Genomic DNA, 23,055 nt, shown 5'->3' with positions numbered 1-23,055 from the left:
CTAAATTATCTTAATTTATTTAGAAATAAATTAAAAAATCTAATTTGATTTTTATCTCTAAGTTAATATAATTATTAGCGATAAATTAAATGATCAATAATTAAATTTTGATTGGTCAAAAATATGAATATTATTTCTAAATTACCTTGATTGATTTATAGACAAATTGGATGACAAATAGCTAATTTTTAATGGTCCAATTTAAATATTATTTTCAAATTATCTCAAGGGATAAATATATACTAATAGGTGAATTGGTTCAACTACATGTCTCTAAAATAATCCAATCAATAAATTAATTATTTTATAATTAATTACATTGTTATGACATCATTAAATCCACATGGCGGCATGTAATTGACTCATAATTTTTCTCTTCCTACACCCTTATTCAAGTTCGATTAGAAATTTTCTTAATTAAAGCTGAACTGAATTAACTTTAATAACCCAATTACCCAAAAAACCAAATTAACCGAATTGAAAAAATCGAATCCACTTTTGTTCGGTTTGATTTTTCAATTTGGTTTGCATTTGCACATCCTTAATTATCATAATAATTGAAAAATCTTTAAATTATTTTAAAAAATTTAAATAAATATTTATTCTTTTATTACATTCATTCGAATTTATATATTTTTGATTTTGTGTCAAATAAGTATTTTTATTAAAAACATCACTTCAACATCAATTATGACATGTTATAAATATAAAATAATAAATGATATTTTAACTAATAATTATTAATCAACAATTAATTATAAACTTAAAGTTAATTTAGTTTAAAATAATTTTTTTTAAAAATTATTTAAATAGTTTTAAGAGTTTTTTAGAAATTATGTAAATTATATTTAAATATGTTTGGTTTGTAAAATTAAATTGTCCCGTGTTCCGTATTGCTGATAACAGGGGGCGGTGAAATCCTTGTCCAGGAACAAGAAAGCCATCCTCTTGCAACCGAACAGCAGTCCTTATCCTATTTTCTTCCCACATTTAACTTGGAAGGGGAAACTGGAAGATACCAGAAAGATTGCACTGATGGGAAAGACAAAGAAAGAACTGCTAAGCAAAGCACCATGGAGAGGAGACGACCAAGACAACACCAACAAGTTCGCAGACGCCAAGCTCAAGGTCACCAACCAGCCTGGCTCCACTCCCAAAATGCACGTCCCTCGCCCCAAGTCCGCCGATTCTAAATTCGACAACGACAATGACGATTCCCTCGAGATTGACCCCGAACTCCGTTACAGCTTTCAACGCAACTTCCAGGTCCCTTTCTCTTCGTTTTTTTATATTCTTTTTAAATTGCCCTGTTCCTGTTTCTTGATAGTTTGTTCGTTAAACTTGTTAAAAGCAACTTTTCATTGCGTTTAGTCGATTACCCACTTCACATTTTGTCGATGGTGCATAGTTCTTACATTAAAAACATTCATTCTTCCTGAATATGTTGGTTTTTTGACCCGGAATTGTACTTCCAGCTTTGTATTTGTTCCAATTTCTCTAGTAGGACTGCATCTATCTGTTGTTTCAGACTCTGTTTAGCCATTTTCTTCTGAAAGTAAGTTGTAATTGATAAGAGAATTGTGCTACAAAATGTGAATCTCCTTTTAAATTTAAACAATAATGAATTAATCATGGCTAAAAGGGTTTTAACACTCTGCTATGTAGAATACACAGTGTTGTCCAAAATATTAAAAAAGAATGTTGCATCCTGGAATTTAAAATATCCGAAAGCTAGAAGAAGGTAGAAGACAATTTGAATTTAGTGTTATTAGAAAACCATGATAATAAACTCCATAGGATCTATACATGGGGACAAAGCTTTTGGTCTGGGGTGGGGTTGGAGTTTCTGTGCTTGAACATGGAATCTCTATCCAAACCACCAACACCAATCACTTGTCCTTAGGAAAAGTTATGTTTTGAACCGTGCTTATTTCTTCTTAGCTTGTGAAAAGGAAAATGATGATGAATGAAAAACATAAATATCTACTATATAAGTTCCTTGTGGAAACATATGCCACACCCTCGTGATTGTAACATTATACCGTGGACAACAAGTCCCCATGTATCCTCATTTTGGACACTTTGTAGCTGTATTTTCATGTCTTCTATTCCATGCAGTTGGCATGTTAGACGCTTAGATACATAGCAAAACCTTACACCCGTACCTGAATCCCACCAACATAGTTGGCCACCATCTCTGCCTGCTCATCCGCTTCTTTCACTGAGCTGGTTTTTAAGTTTCACAACACATTTCCTTTTTTCAAAAGGCATTTTTTTTCATTTACTAGTCAGCCATGAACACCAATTTTACATTGACACGTGCTAGACCAGTGCCAACATTCCTCTTCCCCATTCTCTCTATCTCTCTCTCTCCCCTCCCCCCCAATAATTTCCCTCCTTTCCTTCCCCTACAATTTTCACCCATTTCTTCTCCAGCATTTTCTTTTCTCTCTTTTTAAACCATTTTTCATTATATATATATATATAAACAAATTATTGTTGATAAAAAGCATCCATTTACTGAAGGTGTTATTAATTATCCTTAAACACACTACCCTTAGTGGTAAAGGGACTCACATTGATGAAATTTTTTGAGAGCGTGAGGAAAAAATTGACTGCAGTACATGGATCCATGGAAGAGTTTAACCTTTTATTTACAGTTTAAAACTAGTTTTTGAGTGAAGTTTTGGTTTGTTTCCAATTGTAGTCCTTGAAGGGTAGGTTGCTTTGGCTCTACATATAACCATATAACTTCTTCAGACTTTTTTCTTAAAAGAAAAATTTATAAGAATTCCAGTTGTTATCATGCTTTCCTTTGAACTATGTGAAGCAGCCCTGAGCTAGGGTGAGCCTTTGAGACTGTAGGTGTTAAGCTTAAGGAAACATGCGTGAACCTACTTCTACTTTAAATCAAGGTCCTGTTCTAGGTTAAAACCAGCCTTAACTCCTTTCTAGAAACCCTAATTCAACTCACTTGGATTTACTATCATACTCAGCCCTAAAACCCTGTAATTGCTATTCTTGATATTGTTCACTGGTACCATTCATAGAACCAGAATAGGCCCTAAATAGCCTTTTGAATACCTAATTTCATCTTGCAGTCTTACTGAATTCCATTACAAACATTCTTCCTATAATATTCCATGCTTTTGACTCCAGTTAACTCTAAAATTTAGTTTCAAACCACAAAATTCTTAATTTGAAAGAAGCCCTTTTCTTGCCAAGCTACTTTTGAACCACTTGGACTTGACTCGTCCATTGCTGGATTGGAGTCGAGCTCCTATTAGGAGTTCTTCAATATTTTTGTCATGTGAAAAGTAAAAACACAATTTCACTTAACTTTCCTTGATTTTATTTCATGGCCTTCTCTGATATTTCATTATTGGTTGTGATGCATTTGACAGTACATTGACCTCTTTATACATTTGTTAGCTTCTTTTGGCATCCAATAAATTTTATTTGGTTTTTACTAGTGAAAAGCAAAAGGCTAGAATATGAAGAGTTTGTTCATGTTCTTAGACCCAAAGTGGATGCTATCTGTTTAGTTTGATTTTTTTGGGGTTTCTTTCTTGTTTTATATTTTGGTTGTAGCCAAACACAAGAGAAAAGAAATCATAAAAGGAAAAGAAAAGAAAAGGATTCTCCTAAGATAGGTGATTTTTAGTAGGTATGATGGTCTAGCATTTTTGCATGAAGTAGTCTCTTGCGTTTTATTGACCAAAGAATTTTACTATTGCACAAGACAATGAACCTTGTAATAAACAAAAGTATAATTATCATAAACGTTTACAGAACAGTATCCAACGAAATTGTTGATGCACATATACTGCACTAATTTTTAATAACAGTTTGATGCTGTAGTCAAAACAAATAATGTTTTACTGCATATAAAACTTCAAATTTTGTAGTTGATGAGCTCAAATGCGACTTTCTACTCTTTATTTGTCATATCTATATCATTTTTGGAGGTGAATGTCATTTCAAGGTATTACCTGTCTTTTATGGCGTTTAATGTTCACTTTTCTTTTCAAGCAGTATTCTAATATTTCCATGCTCATACAGTTTCTTCAACGAGTATTTAGCATAGACACTGTTGTGAAGCCTCTTCCACCTGCAATGGCATACAATGTTTCCCGCAACTTGAGCTTCTTCACACGCATATTCACTCAGTTCTTTGGTAAGCTTGCTTTGCCATAGGTAGCTTAGAAATAGAACATGACTATCCATGAATTTCGCAACATATATCAAGGTCAACTGGGATTCATATGCTTTTCTTCAATCTCTGTTACATCTGAAGTGAAATACATACTATCGCAGGCCATACAGGTCCTGAAGACATGATTCCTGCTTTTTTAAATACAAATGTCTCTTCCAAGTTATAGAGTCTATTATGTTTTTAATTGGTAGCTGCATATGCTAGTTTAGTTGCATCTCGACATTGTAAATTCTATATTACTGTAGTAGAATCACTCTATTAGCAGATCTGATTCTCATTATCTTTAGAATGGCATAGAAATATCCATCATTAGATGATTGTCTCTTTCTCTCTGAAGGCATGTGCTTTTTGAAAAACTCTCCCACTTTTACCTGGGTTGCATCATGATTCTAACTCTTTCTGATTTGTTATATTGCAGACCCAGAAGGTATTGCAAATGCACAGAAATCACTTGGGATAGGGCAGGAAGAAAAAGCTCGCCGTGTCCGCTAAGATCTAGCGTTCACACAATGCAATGATAATTTGTAACTTTGGGACACTTTGGATTTTAGCGTCATGAGAATTGTTGGAATCTGAACTTCAAATGGGATTCCTTTTGTGTGGTAAAGTATCCAAGATCTATGAGTAAGTGCAGAGACACCAAAAATGCAACTCAATCATTCCTGTACAATGGTTCAATTATTCCCAGTTAAATTGATTACATTTATATCAAATTTCTGCTGGAAAATACAAACCATGAGCCGGTCTCTAGCTAGAATGAAACGTATTCTAATGCTCCAGTTCTCTACTCTGAAGATGTCTGAAGATGGCCGGAGTTCAATGTCAGTACCTGTTATACTAGTGAGACCGATACGCACTTTAGTGCTCCAGTCAGGTCCCAGGTGAACCACCTCTCCAGTATCCCCATTTACTCATGCCACATTCGGAAAGAAATTTCTCATAATCATGTTGAAGTCTACTATAAGCATGAGAGGCCTGATCATAGGAAATGCAAGCTTCATCGTCCGAAGGACTCTGCACAACAGTTCAACATTTACTCATAGCCCTAGCCGAATTTTCTTAAAACTTTAGGTCATAACAGAAAGTGATTGACCCTAAAATACATGTGTCCGACGCTTCTTAGGTACTTTTAATTTATTTTGTGCAAGTATGATATTTGGCTCCTCAAAATTAATGTCTGATACATATCCGTGTCCAACACTTGATCCCATGGCCACGTAACATATCACACTAAGGCCACTCCCAAGCCAAGCTGACGCCCTGCACAAAGGGTCTTTTGACTGGGGGCTGTGAGACTAAGGCTCCCCAGAGTACAATCATCTAGTCAGCAAAATATTAACCTTAAAAAAGCCATTTCATTCAGAATTACTTGGCTTATGGAGATAATTACTCCAATATGGGGGCATAAGGAAGATAAGGAACATAGTGTTTTGAACTCCTAGAGGTTTCTTATCCTCTCTGCCTGCAATTCACAGCTATGCCGAAGCAAAACTGACAAAAGATGACTGTCTAAAATTTTAGTTTTGAGGGCTTTAAGCTGCTTTGCATGGAACCTGCCCTTCTTTATGGGCTATCGTGTCAACATAAGATCACATGGTTATCATATGGGTGTTCGTACACCTAAAAACAGTTAGAATCTCTGGAAAGAAACAAGGTGCATTATAGTAGAAACCAGGGCTTAAATCCATGCAACATGGACTCCAACCGGTGAATTGTAAGTCAAACAAGAATCAAAGAATAAAAAAATGATGGTGTTTTGAAAAAACTGTTGGAGACTCTAGAAGGAAACAAGATACACCTACCAGAAACCAGTGCCAGAATTCATGCAAAATGGACTCCAACTAACCAATTGCAAGTCAAAAAGGATCAAAAAATGAAAAATGATGTCCTGTTCTCCGAAGAAAAAATCACTGTTGAATATTGGCAATGAATGCTACATTTCTTGCGTCTGAAAGTATCAGATGTGTGCTTCATTACAGCAAGGGCATGGAACATCGTGGGAGATAGGGCTCAAAGAAAGATGTAAAGTAGCAGACACTAAAAGAATTTGGATTTTGCAGCCTTATATGATTGACATTATGGTTAAAAACAAGAAAGATGTCTGTGTATTATGGTTAATAATTTTTTTTTTTTGTGAGAATATTGTGGTTGGTATTTACAGATGTATCATGAACCATGCACAACCAAATCAGTACAACCATGTTGAACAGCAGTACTCACATTGGAATCAAGTCCTGATTCAGAGTCCAAAGCATCTGTTCCCCCTGTGTCACTGAGAGCAGACTTCCACCGCATGCTTTTTGCCCCAGGATGATGTCCCTTTGACTTACCCACAGCTTGGTGTCTCATGTCTGTAGCAACTCTAATGCGAAAAGTACTGATTACGCATCGGATGCAAAACGCTATAAGAGGAACCAGAACTAGAAAATAACCAGTGGCTTTAGCCTGCTGATAGAGCGGGAAGGCCTGTTAAGCTTGCTAGCACTAGTAAATCATCAAATCACTTTGCTATGTTTTATAAACAGACTTACATTTGACAAACCATGTGAAGTAATCATGGAGTAAATTTTTTTGTGTGAAGGAGTTCTGAATGCGCGGATGGAATGCCACAACCTACTCTTCTTGGCCTGATCATGATAAAAAGAAAAGGAAACACGCAGTACAAATGTAAATTACAACATAAAACTGATAAACGGTCCAGGTGTAATTCAACACAAGTAGCAGCAAACTTTATACTACAGTCTATTAACATAACAATAGCAATTGTACAGACTACAGGCTAAATCAATGATATATTGTAAGAATACAATTGTGTTAGAATATGATTACAATATTGTTAACTTAGATTTTCCCATTGAACACTATGGCATCTTTGCATAGAACATTATGGTATATCAAAAAAGAATCCAAAAAAGAAAACAAAATATGAAAGTTGGATTTGAAGAACCCTCTTTGGACTTCATATTGCCAGTTATTTGCAAAGTAGAGAATCAGAATGTTAATAGCCCACATAACAGCAAATGTTCATAGCCAAGATTAACTAACTTGAACAATGTTGCTTACAAGTAGAGTTTCTTTGAGGGAAGAAGCAGGGATGTTAAGGAGCTGGCCTTTGAAAACAACGTGAACATCCACTATGTCCTTATTAGCAGCTGCAATTGAATAAACGGATACCCCATACATCTTTGAAATCGAAGACAAAGTTTCACCCCTGCACTTAAAACTTGAAACTCTCACCCCAAATAAGTTTGAAATTATTCAAGAAATGAAACCAAACCCAGCATACAACAAACGGATAAAAGGAGTTTGGTTTAACTCTTTCACCACGTGAGCGCAGATATAGTCCTTGCTATTGTTCTGCAATCTCCATTTCTGTCACCAAAAGACCAAATCATTCGTTTTTTAGCAACCCATCAAAGGGTACAAAACAGAAGAAAGACAAAAAAAAAACCATTCTACTAATTCTTATGGAAATGGTGGGAACAGAAAGGACAACCTTGATGAGGCCTTGGAAACGGTGGCGTTCAGTAGCTGCCCAGGATTTTAAAGAGAAGGTGTGAGGAGGAGGGAAGCTTTTTCCTTTGAAGTTGGGAAGAAGAGACTTTGGGTGGGAGATATTGGAAGAGACTTCCATGAGAGAGATTGGAGAATGAAAGAAGAAACTAAACTATCTCAATCAATTCCAACCCTTCATTTTTGGTCTGTTGAAGTGAGAAATGGCCGCGAAAGGACTGCTCTTTTTGTCTGCAGTTTCTCATGTTATGCCAAAGAGAGACTGGGATTTTCTTCACTTTGCCTTGGGCCCTTAGCTAGTGAATGCCATTAGTTCTACAAATTTTGTTTATCCAATCCAATGATAAAACAAACAATAAAAGATGGGGTTGGGAGGCTCTTTTGGAGTGCAGCAGCTTCCCAGCCCACTTTTATTTATTTATTTATTTTCTTTCTTCTGATTTTGGCGAAAATGACACCGTTTTGATCATCTAAACAACATTGTTTTGATTCCATATTCATAACCCAAATTTAGTAGGACATAATCCAGAGTTTCTCTAACCTCTTTTTCTCTCTCTAAACTTCTTGCTAGCAACCCCACCAGAATTTTACCTTTTCCCAATATCTATTATCACTCTCAGGATAGTCATTGCCTCCCTAGTGCTATCCCTTCTTTAGGATGATCACTACTAGCTACATAAGGGTGTTTTAATTAAGAATATTATATATCTGACTCAGATTTATTCAACCCACGTACCTATACAACTAAATTCTCCATTGGTAGGAAAGAAATTAAATAAAAGACACTAATTCTTACCTAGTTATAATATATACATATGTAGATTAAAATAATATCTATTATTGAATACCATATACTTTTTCTATCTCGATATTTTTTTTAAAAAAAACATAGAGCAATTGATTAATATATAATTAATGATAACACAAATGCTTATTCGAGTATGCTACCATGACCATATTGATTGTAAACTTAAATCGGCATTACAATTACACCTCAACGTCGACATCGATCAAAAAACATGAAAGTACCCAAGAATATAATGGCACCATTTGTGCCTAAAATCCCGCCAGTGTCAAATTCAAGTTTGCTGCTTTTAGCATATCCTTTGCTAACTTAGATTGGCATTACAGTTGCAAACCTAATATCTAATATTATATATATTTTTCAGTCAAATACAGTTTTATTAATACTAAACCCCGATACACGTTAAGAGTTCAAAAGAGAAAATACAATCATCTTAAATCATATTACAAAACACTTGTAAATAAAATTTCAAGTAATTAACCGTAACAACAAAAGTTCAAATTTCAAACAATAACTACAACATTATGCTCTAATATCTTAATTTTTGGATGCTCCCTCTATAGTCCTTAATCATAATATAAATAGTTTAGTATATCCCTACATATTGCTTTAATTGAGTAGCCTTAATTAACCCTTTGCATTATTTGGGTTATATACTTTGCGGACCTTATCTAGAGCTGAAAGCCTGAAAGGATGTGATCATGTTCAAGCTTGTGGTGGCCAAGTTGATCACGAGATAGTTCCTTCCACAACCGATGCTAGCGGCTTCAATGTAAAGTCATTCTTTATGAGACAGATGAGCAGTCCACAGCTAAAAGGTACTTCTTTCCCGATCATTCTTGCAACCTTATCTCAAAAACTCAAAGCCAACTGCCCCATGGATCTGCATGCACATGAATCCCATGATAGCAAACAAACCCAGATCATTCAGATCAGCTATAAATCAATGTGCATCTCTGCATGCAGGGAGAGTGATTTGATTTTCAGCTGATTCAAACATGGAGACCCTGGGTGAGCTAGTTTTGTTGGTTATTTTGATTATCGTGTGCTTTAGTGCCAGAGGTTGCTCACAGGCACAGCCGCAGGGGCCTCAAGTACCATGCTTCTTCATCTTCGGTGACTCCTTGGTGGATAATGGAAATAACAATGGCATGCTTACACTTTCCAGGGCTAATTACAGGCCCTACGGCATCGATTTTCCCCAGGGTACCACGGGTCGTTTCACCAATGGTCGCACCTTTGTTGATGCTCTTGGTACGTCTTACTACATCATCAATTCATGCTGTGTGTCTATTGTTATCTGCTTGACTCGATAATCACTAAAAATTTCATTCTTGCCTTTCAAAACACTTTGTTCAATAATTGTTGGATTCTTCAATTATATTTACCGGCTAGAATTGCAGCTCAACTTATGGGGTTTCCAAGCTACATTCCACCCTATTCAAGAGCTCGGGGCCCTGAACTGTTACGGGGAGTCAACTACGCCTCAGGAGCAGCTGGTATTCGAGATGAGACGGGCGACAATCTGGTAGACGTATAGGAAAATTCCTTCAGCCATTGCTTCTTCTTTTATAATTTTCTGGCGAGAATTACTTTGGGGTTGCAGATTCAAACATGAATAATTGAGGGAAAAACATGTTTCTTAATGTTTGCTTGAACAGGGAGCTCACACATCGATGAACGGACAGGTTGCCAACTTTGCCAATACGGTGCTGCAAATGAGAAGGTTGTTCAGAGGAGACACCAATGCTCTCACCAGCTATCTAAGCAAGTGCATCTTCTATTGTGGGTTGGGAAGTAATGATTATCTTAATAACTATTTCATGCCCAACTTCTATACAACTAGTTCGGATTTCACTGCAAAAGCTTATGCAGCTTCTCTCATTCAGGACTATACCCGCCAGCTAACTGTAAGTCGATGATCACTTCCAAAAACAAATTAACTTGAACTTGTTCGGTTAAAAAATCGTCAAATTAATATGAAAGAAATTCGTCGTGTGTATGTCCACTTAAGCGTCGCACGACAAATTCTGTTTAGATTCTAATAATATGTTGGCGGTTTAACGATCCAATTTACTCTGTTTTTTTTCATCTAATGTTTGTTTTGAGAGTAGCTAGCTTTAAATACTTACATCAAGAGGAAGAAAATGAAATTGGTCATTGAATTATATTGCATTGAACCTTAACCTTATGATCTAATGCAACCTTTATGAAGTAGTCGTGTTTAAAAGTTTGTTCTATAATGGAAGGATAATTAACTTAACCTGTGCATTAATTTCTCAATTCAGCAATTACATAGCTTAGGAGCTCGTAAGGTGATCGTAACAGCTGTTGGACCAATTGGTTGCATACCGTACCAGCTTGCAAGGTATCATAGTAACGCCACCCGCTGCAATGAAAATATCAACAAGGCAATCGTTCTTTTCAACACCGAGCTAAGGAAGGTGGTTGATCGTTTCAATGGTGGTCAACTGCAAGGAGCAAAGTTTGTATACCTGGATTCCTACAAGAGCAGCACTGATCTATATCAAAACGGGACAGCTAATGGTATAATCTACTTAGTCAACTTAAATTTCCATTACAAGCAATTCATGCTTACATTTTGCAGCTGTTTATAACTTGAACTTTGAGAATGAATATATACATACAGGTTTCGAAGTGATAGACAAAGGATGTTGCGGAGTTGGAAGGAACAATGCGCAGATAACTTGCCTTCCCCTTCAACAACCATGTACTGATCGAAGAAAATACTTGTTCTGGGATGCCTTTCATCCAACCGACCAAGCCAACATTATGTTTGCACAGGCATCATATGGATCACCGTCATATACATATCCTATAAACATACAAGGATTGGCAAGTCTATAAAAGGGATTCACATCTTCTTGGAGTCATATGCATGTTGTTTCAGTCCATAATTAATGTAATGTGATTGTTTGTCAATTACTTTTATTGATTTACTTTATAGTACTGTGACGCTTGTTTCTAGTTCTGCTTGTAAACTTTTTTTTTTAAAAAAAAAATTGAAGTTCCGTTATACCGAGGGAATTCACTTCCTCGTGTGCAATCGAGAAGAACCCATGATTTTGAGATTTATGCCCAAATCACAATTACATCCGAGGGAATAATGTTGTTTAAGAGAATCGTTCTGGTTGTTTGGATCAAAGCAGCAGGATAGTGCATTTTGCTGGTGAGAGGGATGTCTAAATTGCAGGGCCATCTCTTTTTGTTATGGTAGTCTTGTGCAGTTGCTTTTTTGCTATTTCCAGGAATTTTTCGTACTATGTCTGGGATGAGACTTTGCATAGCTGATCTTATGCCTTTTTGATGGTGTGACTTTGAGCGTGTATGCCAGGTATCCTCAGTGTGTAGGGGCATACAGCCCAAAATCACCTCTGTGCAGTGTACTTGGAGAACTCTTTATTCTCTACTCTTACTGAATACAGTTTCATCTTTCAACAAGAAAAGAGAATACGTCTGCGCATTCCAAACCTGAGTTGCTTCTTTTCTTTCGTTTGTCAAATGTAAGTCTTTGACAAAAGGTAAGTGTTAAAGGCAGGGGAGATGAATCAGTCCGAACCATCATAGTTGAAATCCCCAGAAGAAAGTTGCAATTTCTGGCCTGAAAACCGTTTTGACAGGCTTAGATCTTTCCATTAGAATCAATTTTCTGTTTATTGTTTTTATTTCTATGGGAAATTTTGTAGAAGTATGTGGCAGCTTTAGGGTAAGATGCAAAGCTAGAGGCTCAGACTTGAGTCAAATGCTAGCCCTCAATCCATCAAAATTATATTGAAGTTAATGGCATTTGTTTGTCGCTTAAATCTCATGTGATGCCACCAAAGCCAAACTAAATTATGAATGTAGTGTTAAAGCAGCAATAAGCAAAACTTTTTTTTTATTATTATAAAAGTTCCAGCTTCCAATCAACTAGAAACTCAAGTGCACATAGAGAAATGTCCATGGATCCTACTGACTTTTGCCTGCTAATTTGGCTTAATATCCATACTGGCGAGCTGCTCTATGTTGATGGGATAAACAATGCTTGTATCCCCATTGAAAGCCTTCCTTGCCATTATGATGTTCACTTTTTCTGTTGGATGGAATGCATCCCAAAACACGTATTGGTCTCTATTTGGACATGGGGTTTGGAAGGGAAGACAGGTAATCTGGCCTCTGTTTCTTCCGATGCCACAGCACCCACGGTTTACAACACTAAATCCTGCATGCATGGTGAAGGAAAAGTTAGGAAAAAACAGGTGATGATATCAATTTCTATGACCAAAGTAAACTTCAAGTTACCATATGTTCCAGAATTGGCGACGATATCTTCAAACAGGTGAGCAATGTCGATGTAAATAAATCTTGCACCAGGTAGATTGGCATTAAGGTTATTCATCATTGTCTTCACGTTTGCATTGAAAGGTAGAACAAGCTGGTTCACTTCTTCCGAGCAGCTTCCAACCGCGCTCTGTGCAAGGATGCTTGGGATACATCCCATTCGTCCTAACCCTGCTAGTACAAACTTACGTGCTCCAAGATTGTAAAGTGTCTGCACATCACAAAGCTAGCAAATGAATTCTGGTTTTCTCTTTAAGATCAAGTACGTAAGGGTTGTTAGCAGGCTGAAACAGGTAACTGGCCAATGCTTCAGGATGAAATCTTACCCTTAATTGCCGATTGTATTGTTGAACCAAGAGATCAGCGAATTGTTGGCCATTGTACTGATTCCGGGTTGGGTAATTGGGCATAAGGTAGTTGTTAAGGTAGTCATTGCTGCCCATTCCAACAAAGAAAATGCACCGAGCAATTGCATCTGCTGCATCAACTGCCCCAAGATTGCCTGTAATCTGATCAAGGGTGCTCTGGAAGTTCCTTATCTGTTGATCAAATGGTATTCGGCTCACCTGATCAAAGCAAAATACACAAAAGTTACCCACATGAATGTAGGAAAATGTTTGTGATTTAACTAGCCTATGTATTTACTCCTCAAAACTTGAACTCAGAACTTTAATTTTACTCTCAACCACCCCATTAATAAACCAATTCCTTAATTTTATTCTGCATGTAGCTTTAAAGACATTTACTCGTATTGCATGTCATCATTTATTGTGAATGCATAAAAGTTTTGTACCATGCCCCTTCTGCAGAAGGGTACAAATTAAATTCATTCAATGCACAACAGATAAACTCATGCCCTAAAGCCCATACTGGAAGTTGTTTTAAAGAGCTTATTTTTGCTCATTTTTGTATTAATTAACAGTTTTGATTATAGGCATATCATCTGTTATTATAAAACAGTTCGAATTTATACATAGTCATAGGTCAAATGCATTTAAGGCTTCAGCGGCAAGACTGCATGGAGGTGCAGACTAGATTTATTTTTCAAGCACTGTAAAGCATGGCAGGTTTGTCTAGAAAATTAGAAGGTTATTAAATACCTAGCACTGTCCACCTCTGAGAAATGGAAATGTAAACATGCATGGATTAAAAATACTAGAATCTGGCAAAACCATGGAGAAATTAGTGCTTACAAAGTTTCTTCCTGTGATGTCAAGGATTCCAGCAGCTGCAGAGGCATAGTTAACACCATGAAGCACTTGATCACCAGAAGCTTCAGAGTATGCAGGAATCAAAGGAAGTCCTAGCAGTTCAGCTGCATGTGCATGCTGTTCAGTTAGTGAGAGCTACTATATATCAATGGAAAAAGAAAGGTGAAAAGACAATGAGAGATCTAAGCTATAGACCTATTTCGTCAACCATGGTATAACCATTGGAGAAACGACCGGTAGGCCCGCCATGGAAGTCAATGCCATAAGGGAAATAGTTGGCCTTGGCAAAAGAAGGAAGGTCATTGTTATTGCCATTGTCGATGAGAGAGTCTCCAAATACGAACATGGCAGGCACCATTTCTCTTCTCCTCCCACCATCTGGCCCGAAAGGGTCTTCTCCTTGGCCTGAAACTACGTTGAACGCCATAGCTAAACCTGAAACAACAAGCAGACAAAACATCCACAAGTTTGCCATACTTCTCTGAAGAGAGAAAGAAAGAAAGAAAAGGGCAGTGAGTTTAGGGGTCGAGAATCAATTTGGTTCGTGAATGGGGTTAAATAACCGAGGTAAGGTGGGTAGTTGGAAAGCAGTAAATGAATTCATCTGTTTTCTCCATGGCAATAATTAATTACTGTCTGCTAAATCCAACGGCCCAACATTCATGCAGCCTTTGCCTCTTTCTTCAACCTTTCTTTACATTTTTTTACTATAATATTATCACCAATTTCATGAGACGACAGCCAAGGTCACAGTAATGGATGTTACCTTATTCTTTCTATATTCTACTAGTAAAATTCTACCACATACAGTTGACATGAGAGGTTCCTTTTTCCTCTTCATATGAACAATGCTTAATATCCCTATGAACAATGCTGGATTAATGCAATAAAAAGGAATTTTAAGGGCATTTATATTTCATTTGTGTGTACTTGCATGGATTAATGCAATATATATAAATATATAAAATTCATTTTTGCCATTTGCCTTTGGTCTTATTAGAGGTCAGCGAAACAAGAATAAATAATCTGTCCATCTTGGTTTGCTCTGTGTGCACATTAAAGTGCTCTTCCCATCAATTGGACAAAAACCCTAATACAATTAAACCTCAACTGTCCTATATATATATATATATATATATATGTAAGGGTTTAAAAGAATCTTATTTTCTTAGGTAGGCATGTATATCATGAAAATCCATATGCTAACAAAGTTTTCTTGTCCTTTGTAGTCCTTCTTCCAAGAGAATCGCTATTCCAAACTCAATGCAAAAGAAGGGAAAAAGAAGATCATGCATGGATGCCTATTGCCAAAGAACTAAGAGAAGGTTGGGCAAAAGCCTTCCATATAAATTCTACTTGCAGTCAAGGGCTTAGATCACCCAACTTCAAACAATTATTATTGCAGGACTTTGGAATGAGGATATGGTGGACGTTGAACGAGTAAAACAAACAATTAAGATAAGCAATTAATGTTGCAAAGTCAATGGAGAAGGGCCAAAAATTAATTAAAGATGAGGTTGATATACAGATGTTTCAATGACCACTGTCTTATTTACATATGAAATTTTTATTATTTCGAGAGTTAAATTATTGGTGTATTTGAACATATAACTCATTAGTTGATGTATTATTTTCTTATTTAAAGAGTAGAGTTCAAATTCCCTTACCTCAATTATAAAAAAAAAAAACCATTAGTTTACTTGTTTATTTTTAGATGCAAAAGTGAAAACATGAGAAATTATTTGTTCATAATTGTATGAGATGCTAAGTAAAGGAATTGTGTGGCTTTTTATTTTGATCCTTAATCAAGTAGATCTTGAGTGGAATAGTAGAGGTTAAGTTATCCCACATAAGATTAAAAGTTTTGATTCCTTCTTTACTTCATACTTAAATCTTCAAATCAAGTTCTTTGATAATGACGAAATTTATAACCTTAAAGCTTATATACACGACTCTCGATTCTAATATAAATATCAAGTGACAATTCTCAAATTTTGCCTAAAGTGGCATAACATCGGATTTGGTTAAAGTTTGAACTTATAAGAGCTGATTACAGTAGTCTTGCCTTAAGTGGCATAAATCTTGAATTTGTTTAACAATAGTTAAGGTGATACTGGTGTTGCTTACAGTCGTAACATGTGATGACAAGGGCGGTGGTGGGTGTTTAGCTGATGATGGGTATTGGATGGTGGAGGGTTAGCATGGGGTTGTTGTAGCGACAAAGGTGCAGGGTTGTTTTGCTTTAGCTAGGGAAATTTTCTTAATTTGATTTTCCATTAACTAACAAATGATTTTCTTTTGAACATCCAGTCTAACCGTAGTAATACTTAGTAGAATCAAATCACCATAGTCATAGTTACTAGAATTGAACCGAACAACAATCTACTTGATGTCTCAGATCATCATGTATAAATGATTGACTTATTGGATCAATTAGGTTATATGTTAGGAAAATAAGATTATATTTAAAACAATAAAAATTTAAAGACTTTTTAAAATTTTTTTTAAATAATTAAGAGATTTCTTTAAATACTATGTCATAATTTTATAAGCAAAACCATATTGAAAAACAGTACAAATAACGTTATTGTAAATACTTTGCTTTATGAAAATGGATCGCACAAGGTTACCCATGCTAGAGCAAGCATTTTTACATCATATTGAAATTAGAATTTGAGAAGAAGAAAGCTGTACAATAATAACATAAAAAAAAAATGAAAAACTTCATGATTATATACAAAGATGAAGTTAAAGAGGTTATGTACCACTCCAGGTATAAGCTTTTTGTACTTTCCCCGAACAGAGTTTCTAAGGATTACACAACTCAATGAATTTTGATTCTTGTTATTACCAATTCCCTTAGTCATCATCTAAGGTATGGTTTTACTGCTCTCAATGTTCCTAATCATTTTCCAGTCCAAAACATTAGCTTTCAAAATGACAAAATCACCAAAAATAGTAGAAAAGCCAAGTTATATATAGCTTTAAATACCATTTAAACAAAGTTTGGATTGATTGTGGGGGAGGAGGGATTTGAACTCTACACATTATAGTTTGTAATTACGTGTAAATGTTTCAAAATTATTATTCTCTCTTCAAAAGATTAATCTATTGAATTATGAAACCTTCATGTTTATAAGTCTAAAATCTCTCATTTATTTATTTGATTTGAGATTTCATAACATAAACTTATTAGATCAAAGTTATCATTAGTTTTTTTTTTTTTTTAAAAAAAAGCTTGACAGGTGAATTCAATTTTTGGTAGATCAATTGCAAAAATGATCTAATAATAAGATCTATGGGAGTGATAAAGTTACAATAAAGTCTTGAGTTAATTAATTTCACCAGAACTCGAGTCATCTAGTTAGATTATATATGATAATTATGAATTTAACCTCTAATATAATCTAATTAGAAATTATATGAAAAGTTGAGCTCTAGAGGATCCAATTGGTATTTTAAAGTTGATTTTGTACAATTAAATGGAATTAGATAGATGTTGGGTTAGATAGGCGACCATGGGTTATGGCGGGGTGGTGGTAGCTGAGAATGGGAAATCTACTACCACCACTGCTACTTACTAATCAATTCATAGGAACAAACACCTTATGACTTTGACTTGTCCAAGGACACCAATTCATCAAGAATGACGAACGGCATGGCATGGAGTTGAGCCTGAGAGCCGAGAGTTGAAAGTTTAGAGATGGAAATAGAAAAAGAGATGGAGTAGAGGATTGAGCGGTGGAAAGAGCGGGAGGAGACCACGCCGTTGGTTTGGCTGACAGAGATGGTGAAATGCGTAGTCTCCAATGGACTGGGACTGCCCAACGTTGAGTGAGGGTAGGTGCTTGTCTCCCATCTTTGCTTTCGTACCCATCAACCATCGCTCTGGAAGTTTCTACAACATGGGTTCTTTTCCCACCCCCACACGTCCTCTCTTTACTCACTTATAGGTTTTTGCTTTTTCATTTTCAAGTTAAAAGATAACTTATGCAAATTAAGAAAAATCATTGCTTAGTCTCAAAGCTTCGCCTAAAATGACTGTTCTTAACCTAGAGTCATTCCTTACCAACACTTTCAACCAAACGCATATAGGCTTTATGTTGAGCTTTTCCACCAATATGCATTATCATTTGACCTTTCCATTCCTGATGCTTGTAAACAAAAGTGAGTGACTTCTGGACTAATTTGTTGTAAATTTATTGTTTTTAAGTTTTAAATGAATTTGTAAAAATTGGCAATTTTCTCTTGTAAAATTATGATTGTGATTTTTGTTCTCTGCATTGCACAAAATTCCATGACATGCTTGCTAAATTAATATGGGATCATAGCCAAATTCTCATGCACGATTTTTGCTAACCTTTCATCTGTTGTTTCATAGGATTGTAGATTCTGTTAATGTTACCCTTTAACTTTCTTAGAATTACAGAGCCCAGGTTGTGGAGCTTGGCCATGCAGTTGTCCTTTTTTTTTTCCCCATTATTGTCATTGCCTTGATTGACTGTACATTGGATGATTGGGGATTGCGAATGACATCTTTAGACGCCCAAAATGGAATGGTTGGAACTGAAAGCATGGATTATCACCCTTTGGACATAAACACTGAAGGAGTTTATTATATTGAAAGAGACAAACACCTTGAATAGATGAGATGGAAGAATTCTTTTTTGGGTATAGAGGTCTTAAGTCAACTAATAGAGAGTTTAAGAGCTATGGTTCTACTTAGGCTTGTTTATTTAAACATGTATGCATGATCATTCTTCATTTAGTATGCCTTCAATGTCATAATCTTTTCTCTCAATTACCTTGTTATTATATTCTTGTTTTGTGGCAATAATGATTCTTCTCAAATTTTTTCGTTGAAGTTTTTTATAGATCTAATTGAACTATCATTCTCATGTCTTGTTTTATGTCCTTATTGATAGACCAGAAAATTCAATGGCCTCCTACAAAGGTTACACTTTCTTAAGGTAAATAAGTCGGCATGCCCGAGTCTAAAATCTGCAAACCAGATTTTGGCCTAACTATTGGCCGACATCAAGAGAATTTGAAGTTTTGAGTACCAGTTAAAGAAACATTGGCTCATTGGAATGTTGGTGGATATAGGATCATGCAAGCCAATTTCTTGCTGCAATTTTGGTTCTGGACAGTCGGCTTGTTGGGTGCCTTTTAATATTTATATGGAGAATGCTATGAATGGGAAGTAACTTTCCATCAAATTAGCTTTTGTTATACTCATAGGTATCTACTTGAAGTTTCATTATCATTTGTGCTTAAATTTATATATATATATATATATATATGTAATGTAAGCACAACATGCATATGCACATGTTTTGTAAATATCAATCTACGTAGATGGGTGTTTTCTTGTTAAATTTTTTCTTTTTCCATGTATTGAATAAAGAAAGGTAATATGTTCTGCATTTGCAAGTGGTGTTGTATTTGCATAAACAATTTATACACTCTGAAAATTTAACAGAGCAAGTTAGAAGAGACTTTCCTAGCACTTTGGCTTTCCTTTGGCTTGTGCAATGAGTTCAGATTAGCCATTACAATGATCACTTTTACAAAGAAAAACATGTGCAAATTTTAATTTCATTTTCTGCCACTTTCTTCATTTTAGGAGTGTGATTCCTTGGAGGGCCCTATTCCACATCTTGAGGCTCGTCTTTGCATCATTTTGTCTATTGTGCCCTTGGCAATTGTTAATGTCTTTAAGGTTGAGGCCAAATTGCAATCTTTTTCTTCCTAAGAATCTGGGTATGAAGATTGAATGGGTGGAAAAGGCTGTGATGCAAGAAAATGGGGATTGATTTTTGCTTTCTAGCTACTTGGAAACTTTTCTGGGCTTCTATGCCCTTTAACATCCATTATAGCTGTAGTTAATACTACTGCTGCAAAAGCTGTAAGCTTTTTTTTTTAAAGAATCATAGGGATGGTTTAGATAGCGGTAGTCCTATTGAAACTTGCTTAAATACAGGTAATTTGAATTTGTACATGTAATTATACTCCCACAACTGATTATGACTAAGGTCATTTGGGTTTATTCTATTGTCTATTTGCTTTTATTTCCTTGGTGCTTTCTATACTTATCTCTGTGCTTTATTTTTAGGTGGCAACATGAGGCACCTCATTGTGGAAGCCTGCAGTGCAAGAAATTTAAGTGACTCATCAGCATATTTTTGGCTTGGTTATGTCTCTTCTTTAATGGCTTCATCTGAATTATCACTAGTTAAGAAATCTTCTTGGTTTAGTTTTATGGAAAGAGCTCCACTCAATGGTCATCTAGTAAATTCTTTTTTAACAACTTTTGCTTCCAAGTATAATGAGAATTTTATAGTTAGCTCCAGGTTGGAAAATTCATTAATTTGATTTTCTCCAAGGCTCTTTTGTTTAAGTTTAGCTAAGATAGAGAAACTATATCACATTGCATTGAATGGGTTAGTTGAGGAGAAGTTAGCAATTGCAAAGATTCTATATGGTGTGTTCCTTAGCTATGGATAGAATGTTTAGGTACCATGTCCATACTTCATACTATTTTAAAAAAGTTAAAGTTGGTTGTTTCAAAAGTTTTCTTACCTACTTATTATGGCTTAAAATGTTTTTCATGAATTTACCTACTATAGTTGTTCAAAACTCTAATTCTGTTGCTTGAATTTGTTGATGAGTTGAAGAGGGCCACCAAAGAAAGGCCACTTGCTATCTTTTCAATTTTATTTATTTGAAATGGGCATGAACTAGAATTTGTTTGTCACTAGAAGCCCCACATTTATCTTGTTTCATACTTGAATCATGGGGAGATAAGGGCATAGAGCACTTTATTTCACCCTTTTTGTGCTTTTCGATGCCTTATTTTTCCTCAAAAGGAAAATTTACTTATCTTTGGCAAGAACATGTGGCACACTTTGTTGTCAAACTTCTTTCTCCTCTTGTGTCTCTTGCTTATGGATCACTTGATTGATCATATGCCAATGTTATGTGCTGTTCTGTTTGGAGCTTCCTCTATTGACACTGTCCATATTCTCTCTTTACTTGGAGTGGTAAGTGATGTCTTGTGAAACCTTTTGTGGTTTTTGGATCTCTAAGATATATTAGTGATATCAGCTTCATTTCCTTATTAAGATTGTTCATGACAACTTGGCTGTTGTTGGCTAACATACAAGCCGCATGCTGAAGGGACTCCATTCTATTTGGTTGTTTATGAGCCAGTTTTTCTCATGATAAAGTGATTGTTCAAACACCATGTTTTAGACAATAAAGTATTAATTCCAAGGAACTAGTCTTTATTTTATTCAGACCAAGTTATGACATTATTAAAACTAGGGAGGCTATGATTAAGTCTTATATTATCTTTCCTTAAGTTAATAGTTGCAAGTTTTATCCAAGAACTACTGACTAGAGAAACGAAAAAAAACAAAGTTGTATGTGATTTTTGATTTCTTAGGTAAGGCTTCTATTAATTCTTTATTTTGCTAGAAATCTAAGAATTTGGGTCAAAAGTTTATTTAAAGTTTTCTTTATCAATTGTAAAGCCTTCAGGACCTGTGTTGGATAAATATAAAAACATATATTACAGAAATGAGTGCATGTTGACACATAGAATTAATATCAACAACAATCGACATGTAGCATAAATGTTGCATGTGACCTGTAGCTAAATTAAAACTCATATTTATGATAAACTTGATGGGATCATTTAATTAAAAATAAAGAAGAAATTAGACCTCAACATTTAATTAAAAGAGAAAAAAAGAAAACTGTTTTAGATCACTCTAAGTCTGTGTTTTCTTCTCTCTTTGTCCTTGAGAAAGAGCATTGCACACCCAGCGACAAATTTACTATATAACTAGAAATCATTGTATGCACATAAAATTTTTATTGAACAAAAAGAAAAAGGGAAAAGACAAACCTGAAAATGTTGAAAAAATGATCAAATAAATACTTGCTACCACTAGTGTTCATGTTCCAAGCTATTTCTTAGGTAGGTACCAACAATTGTTTTTTGTTTACTCTGAGCTGTACACACCTTTGTAAGTTGTATTATGATTTTACTCTGAAATATATCATTCTTTAAGTACATTTATAGATTTCAACATATATTTAATTACCATTAGTAAAATCATTTATAATTTTCAGAAAATTCAAAATACACCCATTACTAAGCTAGATGCTCATACGTTACATATTTATATATTAAATCATCATAATAGCAAGTTTTTTCATGAATTTGAGTAAATATCTTCTTCTTTATCTAATTATTGTAGACACTATTTCTGAAGAAAGGAAACGTTGAAGAAGATGGGAAACTAGGATTGTTGACAAAGGTTTCTTCATCATATAGCAGGGCCGTTTAAAGAATAGAGCACAGCTGGAGGCTTGTGAAGTGAATTGAAGGAAAAAGGCTAGATCCGTGTAGTACACAGAGGTAGGCCTGCAAGTCTTCAAAGCCCAGTAGTCTCAAGCTTGGTTCAAGCCCAGTCTAGGTAAGGTTTAATTCTTTTGCTTTTGGGTTAATCTATGGGTTTTAGATTTTTTAGTTTATTTGTGTGATTCATATATGTTTGAGCCTGGCAAAGTTTAGAAAATAAAGAAATAAAAATAACATTTTTATAGAAATAGAATAAATGGAAAACATAAAAAGATTTATTATATGTGTATATAGAGTATGTATATTAAGAACAATGAGGCAAAAATACAAAGATAAAAATGAATATAAAACTGTAAAAAGAATAAATATTTAGTGTTGACACTTTCATGTCTATGGCATTACAAAGGAGTTAACTTCATTGTGTTTGTAAATATAAAATATTTAACCTTTTTTTAAGAGTCTATTATCCTCTGGTTGTTTCTAGGAAGCATAAGAAAAGTGGGTTACTTTTCAAGTTATTAGCTTTTAGTATCATAAATTCATAACTCAAGGGCTAGAGTAGCATTTATTGGTTGATGAGTGTCAAGGGGGATTTGCT

General features: G+C 35.1%; 4 protein-coding genes and 1 long non-coding RNA gene across 7 annotated transcripts; 3 read left to right on the top strand and 2 right to left on the bottom strand.

The window, feature by feature from the left end:
• Positions 1-897: 897 nt before the first annotated feature.
• LOC110419513 (zinc finger/BTB domain protein) lies at positions 898-4,929 on the top strand. Its single transcript, XM_021432597.2, has 3 exons — positions 898-1,266; positions 4,063-4,177; positions 4,635-4,929. Exons 1-3 carry the CDS (start codon positions 1,036-1,038, stop codon positions 4,706-4,708), a joined length of 420 nt encoding a protein of 139 aa, XP_021288272.1. The 5' UTR covers positions 898-1,035; the 3' UTR covers positions 4,709-4,929.
• Positions 4,634-8,039, bottom strand: LOC110419512 (uncharacterized). Of its 2 annotated transcripts, none has more exons than XM_021432596.1 (6): positions 7,713-8,039; positions 7,533-7,588; positions 7,280-7,427; positions 6,748-6,843; positions 6,437-6,661; positions 4,634-5,230 (listed from the first exon to the last, which is right to left on the bottom strand). In XM_021432596.1, exons 1-6 carry the CDS (start codon positions 7,848-7,850, stop codon positions 5,087-5,089), a joined length of 807 nt encoding a protein of 268 aa, XP_021288271.1. In that variant the 5' UTR covers positions 7,851-8,039; the 3' UTR covers positions 4,634-5,086. The 2 variants fall into 2 exon arrangements, with proteins under 2 accessions (XP_021288271.1, XP_021288270.1); XM_021432595.2 differs by having other exon boundaries at positions 6,437-6,664; positions 7,713-8,038.
• A 1,334-nt stretch (positions 8,040-9,373) lies between these two features.
• Positions 9,374-11,562, top strand: LOC110419511 (GDSL-like Lipase/Acylhydrolase superfamily protein). Of its 2 annotated transcripts, none has more exons than XM_021432593.1 (5): positions 9,374-9,788; positions 9,938-10,062; positions 10,196-10,444; positions 10,823-11,081; positions 11,185-11,562. In XM_021432593.1, exons 1-5 carry the CDS (start codon positions 9,533-9,535, stop codon positions 11,400-11,402), a joined length of 1,107 nt encoding a protein of 368 aa, XP_021288268.1. In that variant the 5' UTR covers positions 9,374-9,532; the 3' UTR covers positions 11,403-11,562. The 2 variants fall into 2 exon arrangements, with proteins under 2 accessions (XP_021288268.1, XP_021288267.1); XM_021432592.1 differs by having other exon boundaries at positions 9,938-10,068.
• An 861-nt stretch (positions 11,563-12,423) lies between these two features.
• Positions 12,424-14,602, bottom strand: LOC110419992 (GDSL esterase/lipase At1g71691-like). Its single transcript, XM_021433132.2, has 5 exons — positions 14,282-14,602; positions 14,069-14,190; positions 13,202-13,441; positions 12,837-13,086; positions 12,424-12,756 (listed from the first exon to the last, which is right to left on the bottom strand). Exons 1-5 carry the CDS (start codon positions 14,559-14,561, stop codon positions 12,521-12,523), a joined length of 1,128 nt encoding a protein of 375 aa, XP_021288807.1. The 5' UTR covers positions 14,562-14,602; the 3' UTR covers positions 12,424-12,520.
• A 3,001-nt stretch (positions 14,603-17,603) lies between these two features.
• Positions 17,604-21,375, top strand: LOC110419993 (uncharacterized). Its single transcript, XR_002445502.1, has 3 exons — positions 17,604-17,926; positions 19,012-19,327; positions 19,713-21,375. It is a non-coding gene; the product is annotated as an uncharacterized LOC110419993 (long non-coding RNA).
• Positions 21,376-23,055: the final 1,680 nt, after the last annotated feature.

Source organism: Theobroma umbraticum, unplaced genomic scaffold (genome assembly GCF_002168275.2).
Source record: "Theobroma umbraticum cultivar Fairchild unplaced genomic scaffold, ASM216827v3 scaffold_67.0, whole genome shotgun sequence".
NCBI classification, from domain to species: Eukaryota; Viridiplantae; Streptophyta; class Magnoliopsida; order Malvales; family Malvaceae; genus Theobroma; species Theobroma umbraticum.
This window is presented reverse-complemented; position numbering and strand designations above follow the sequence as displayed.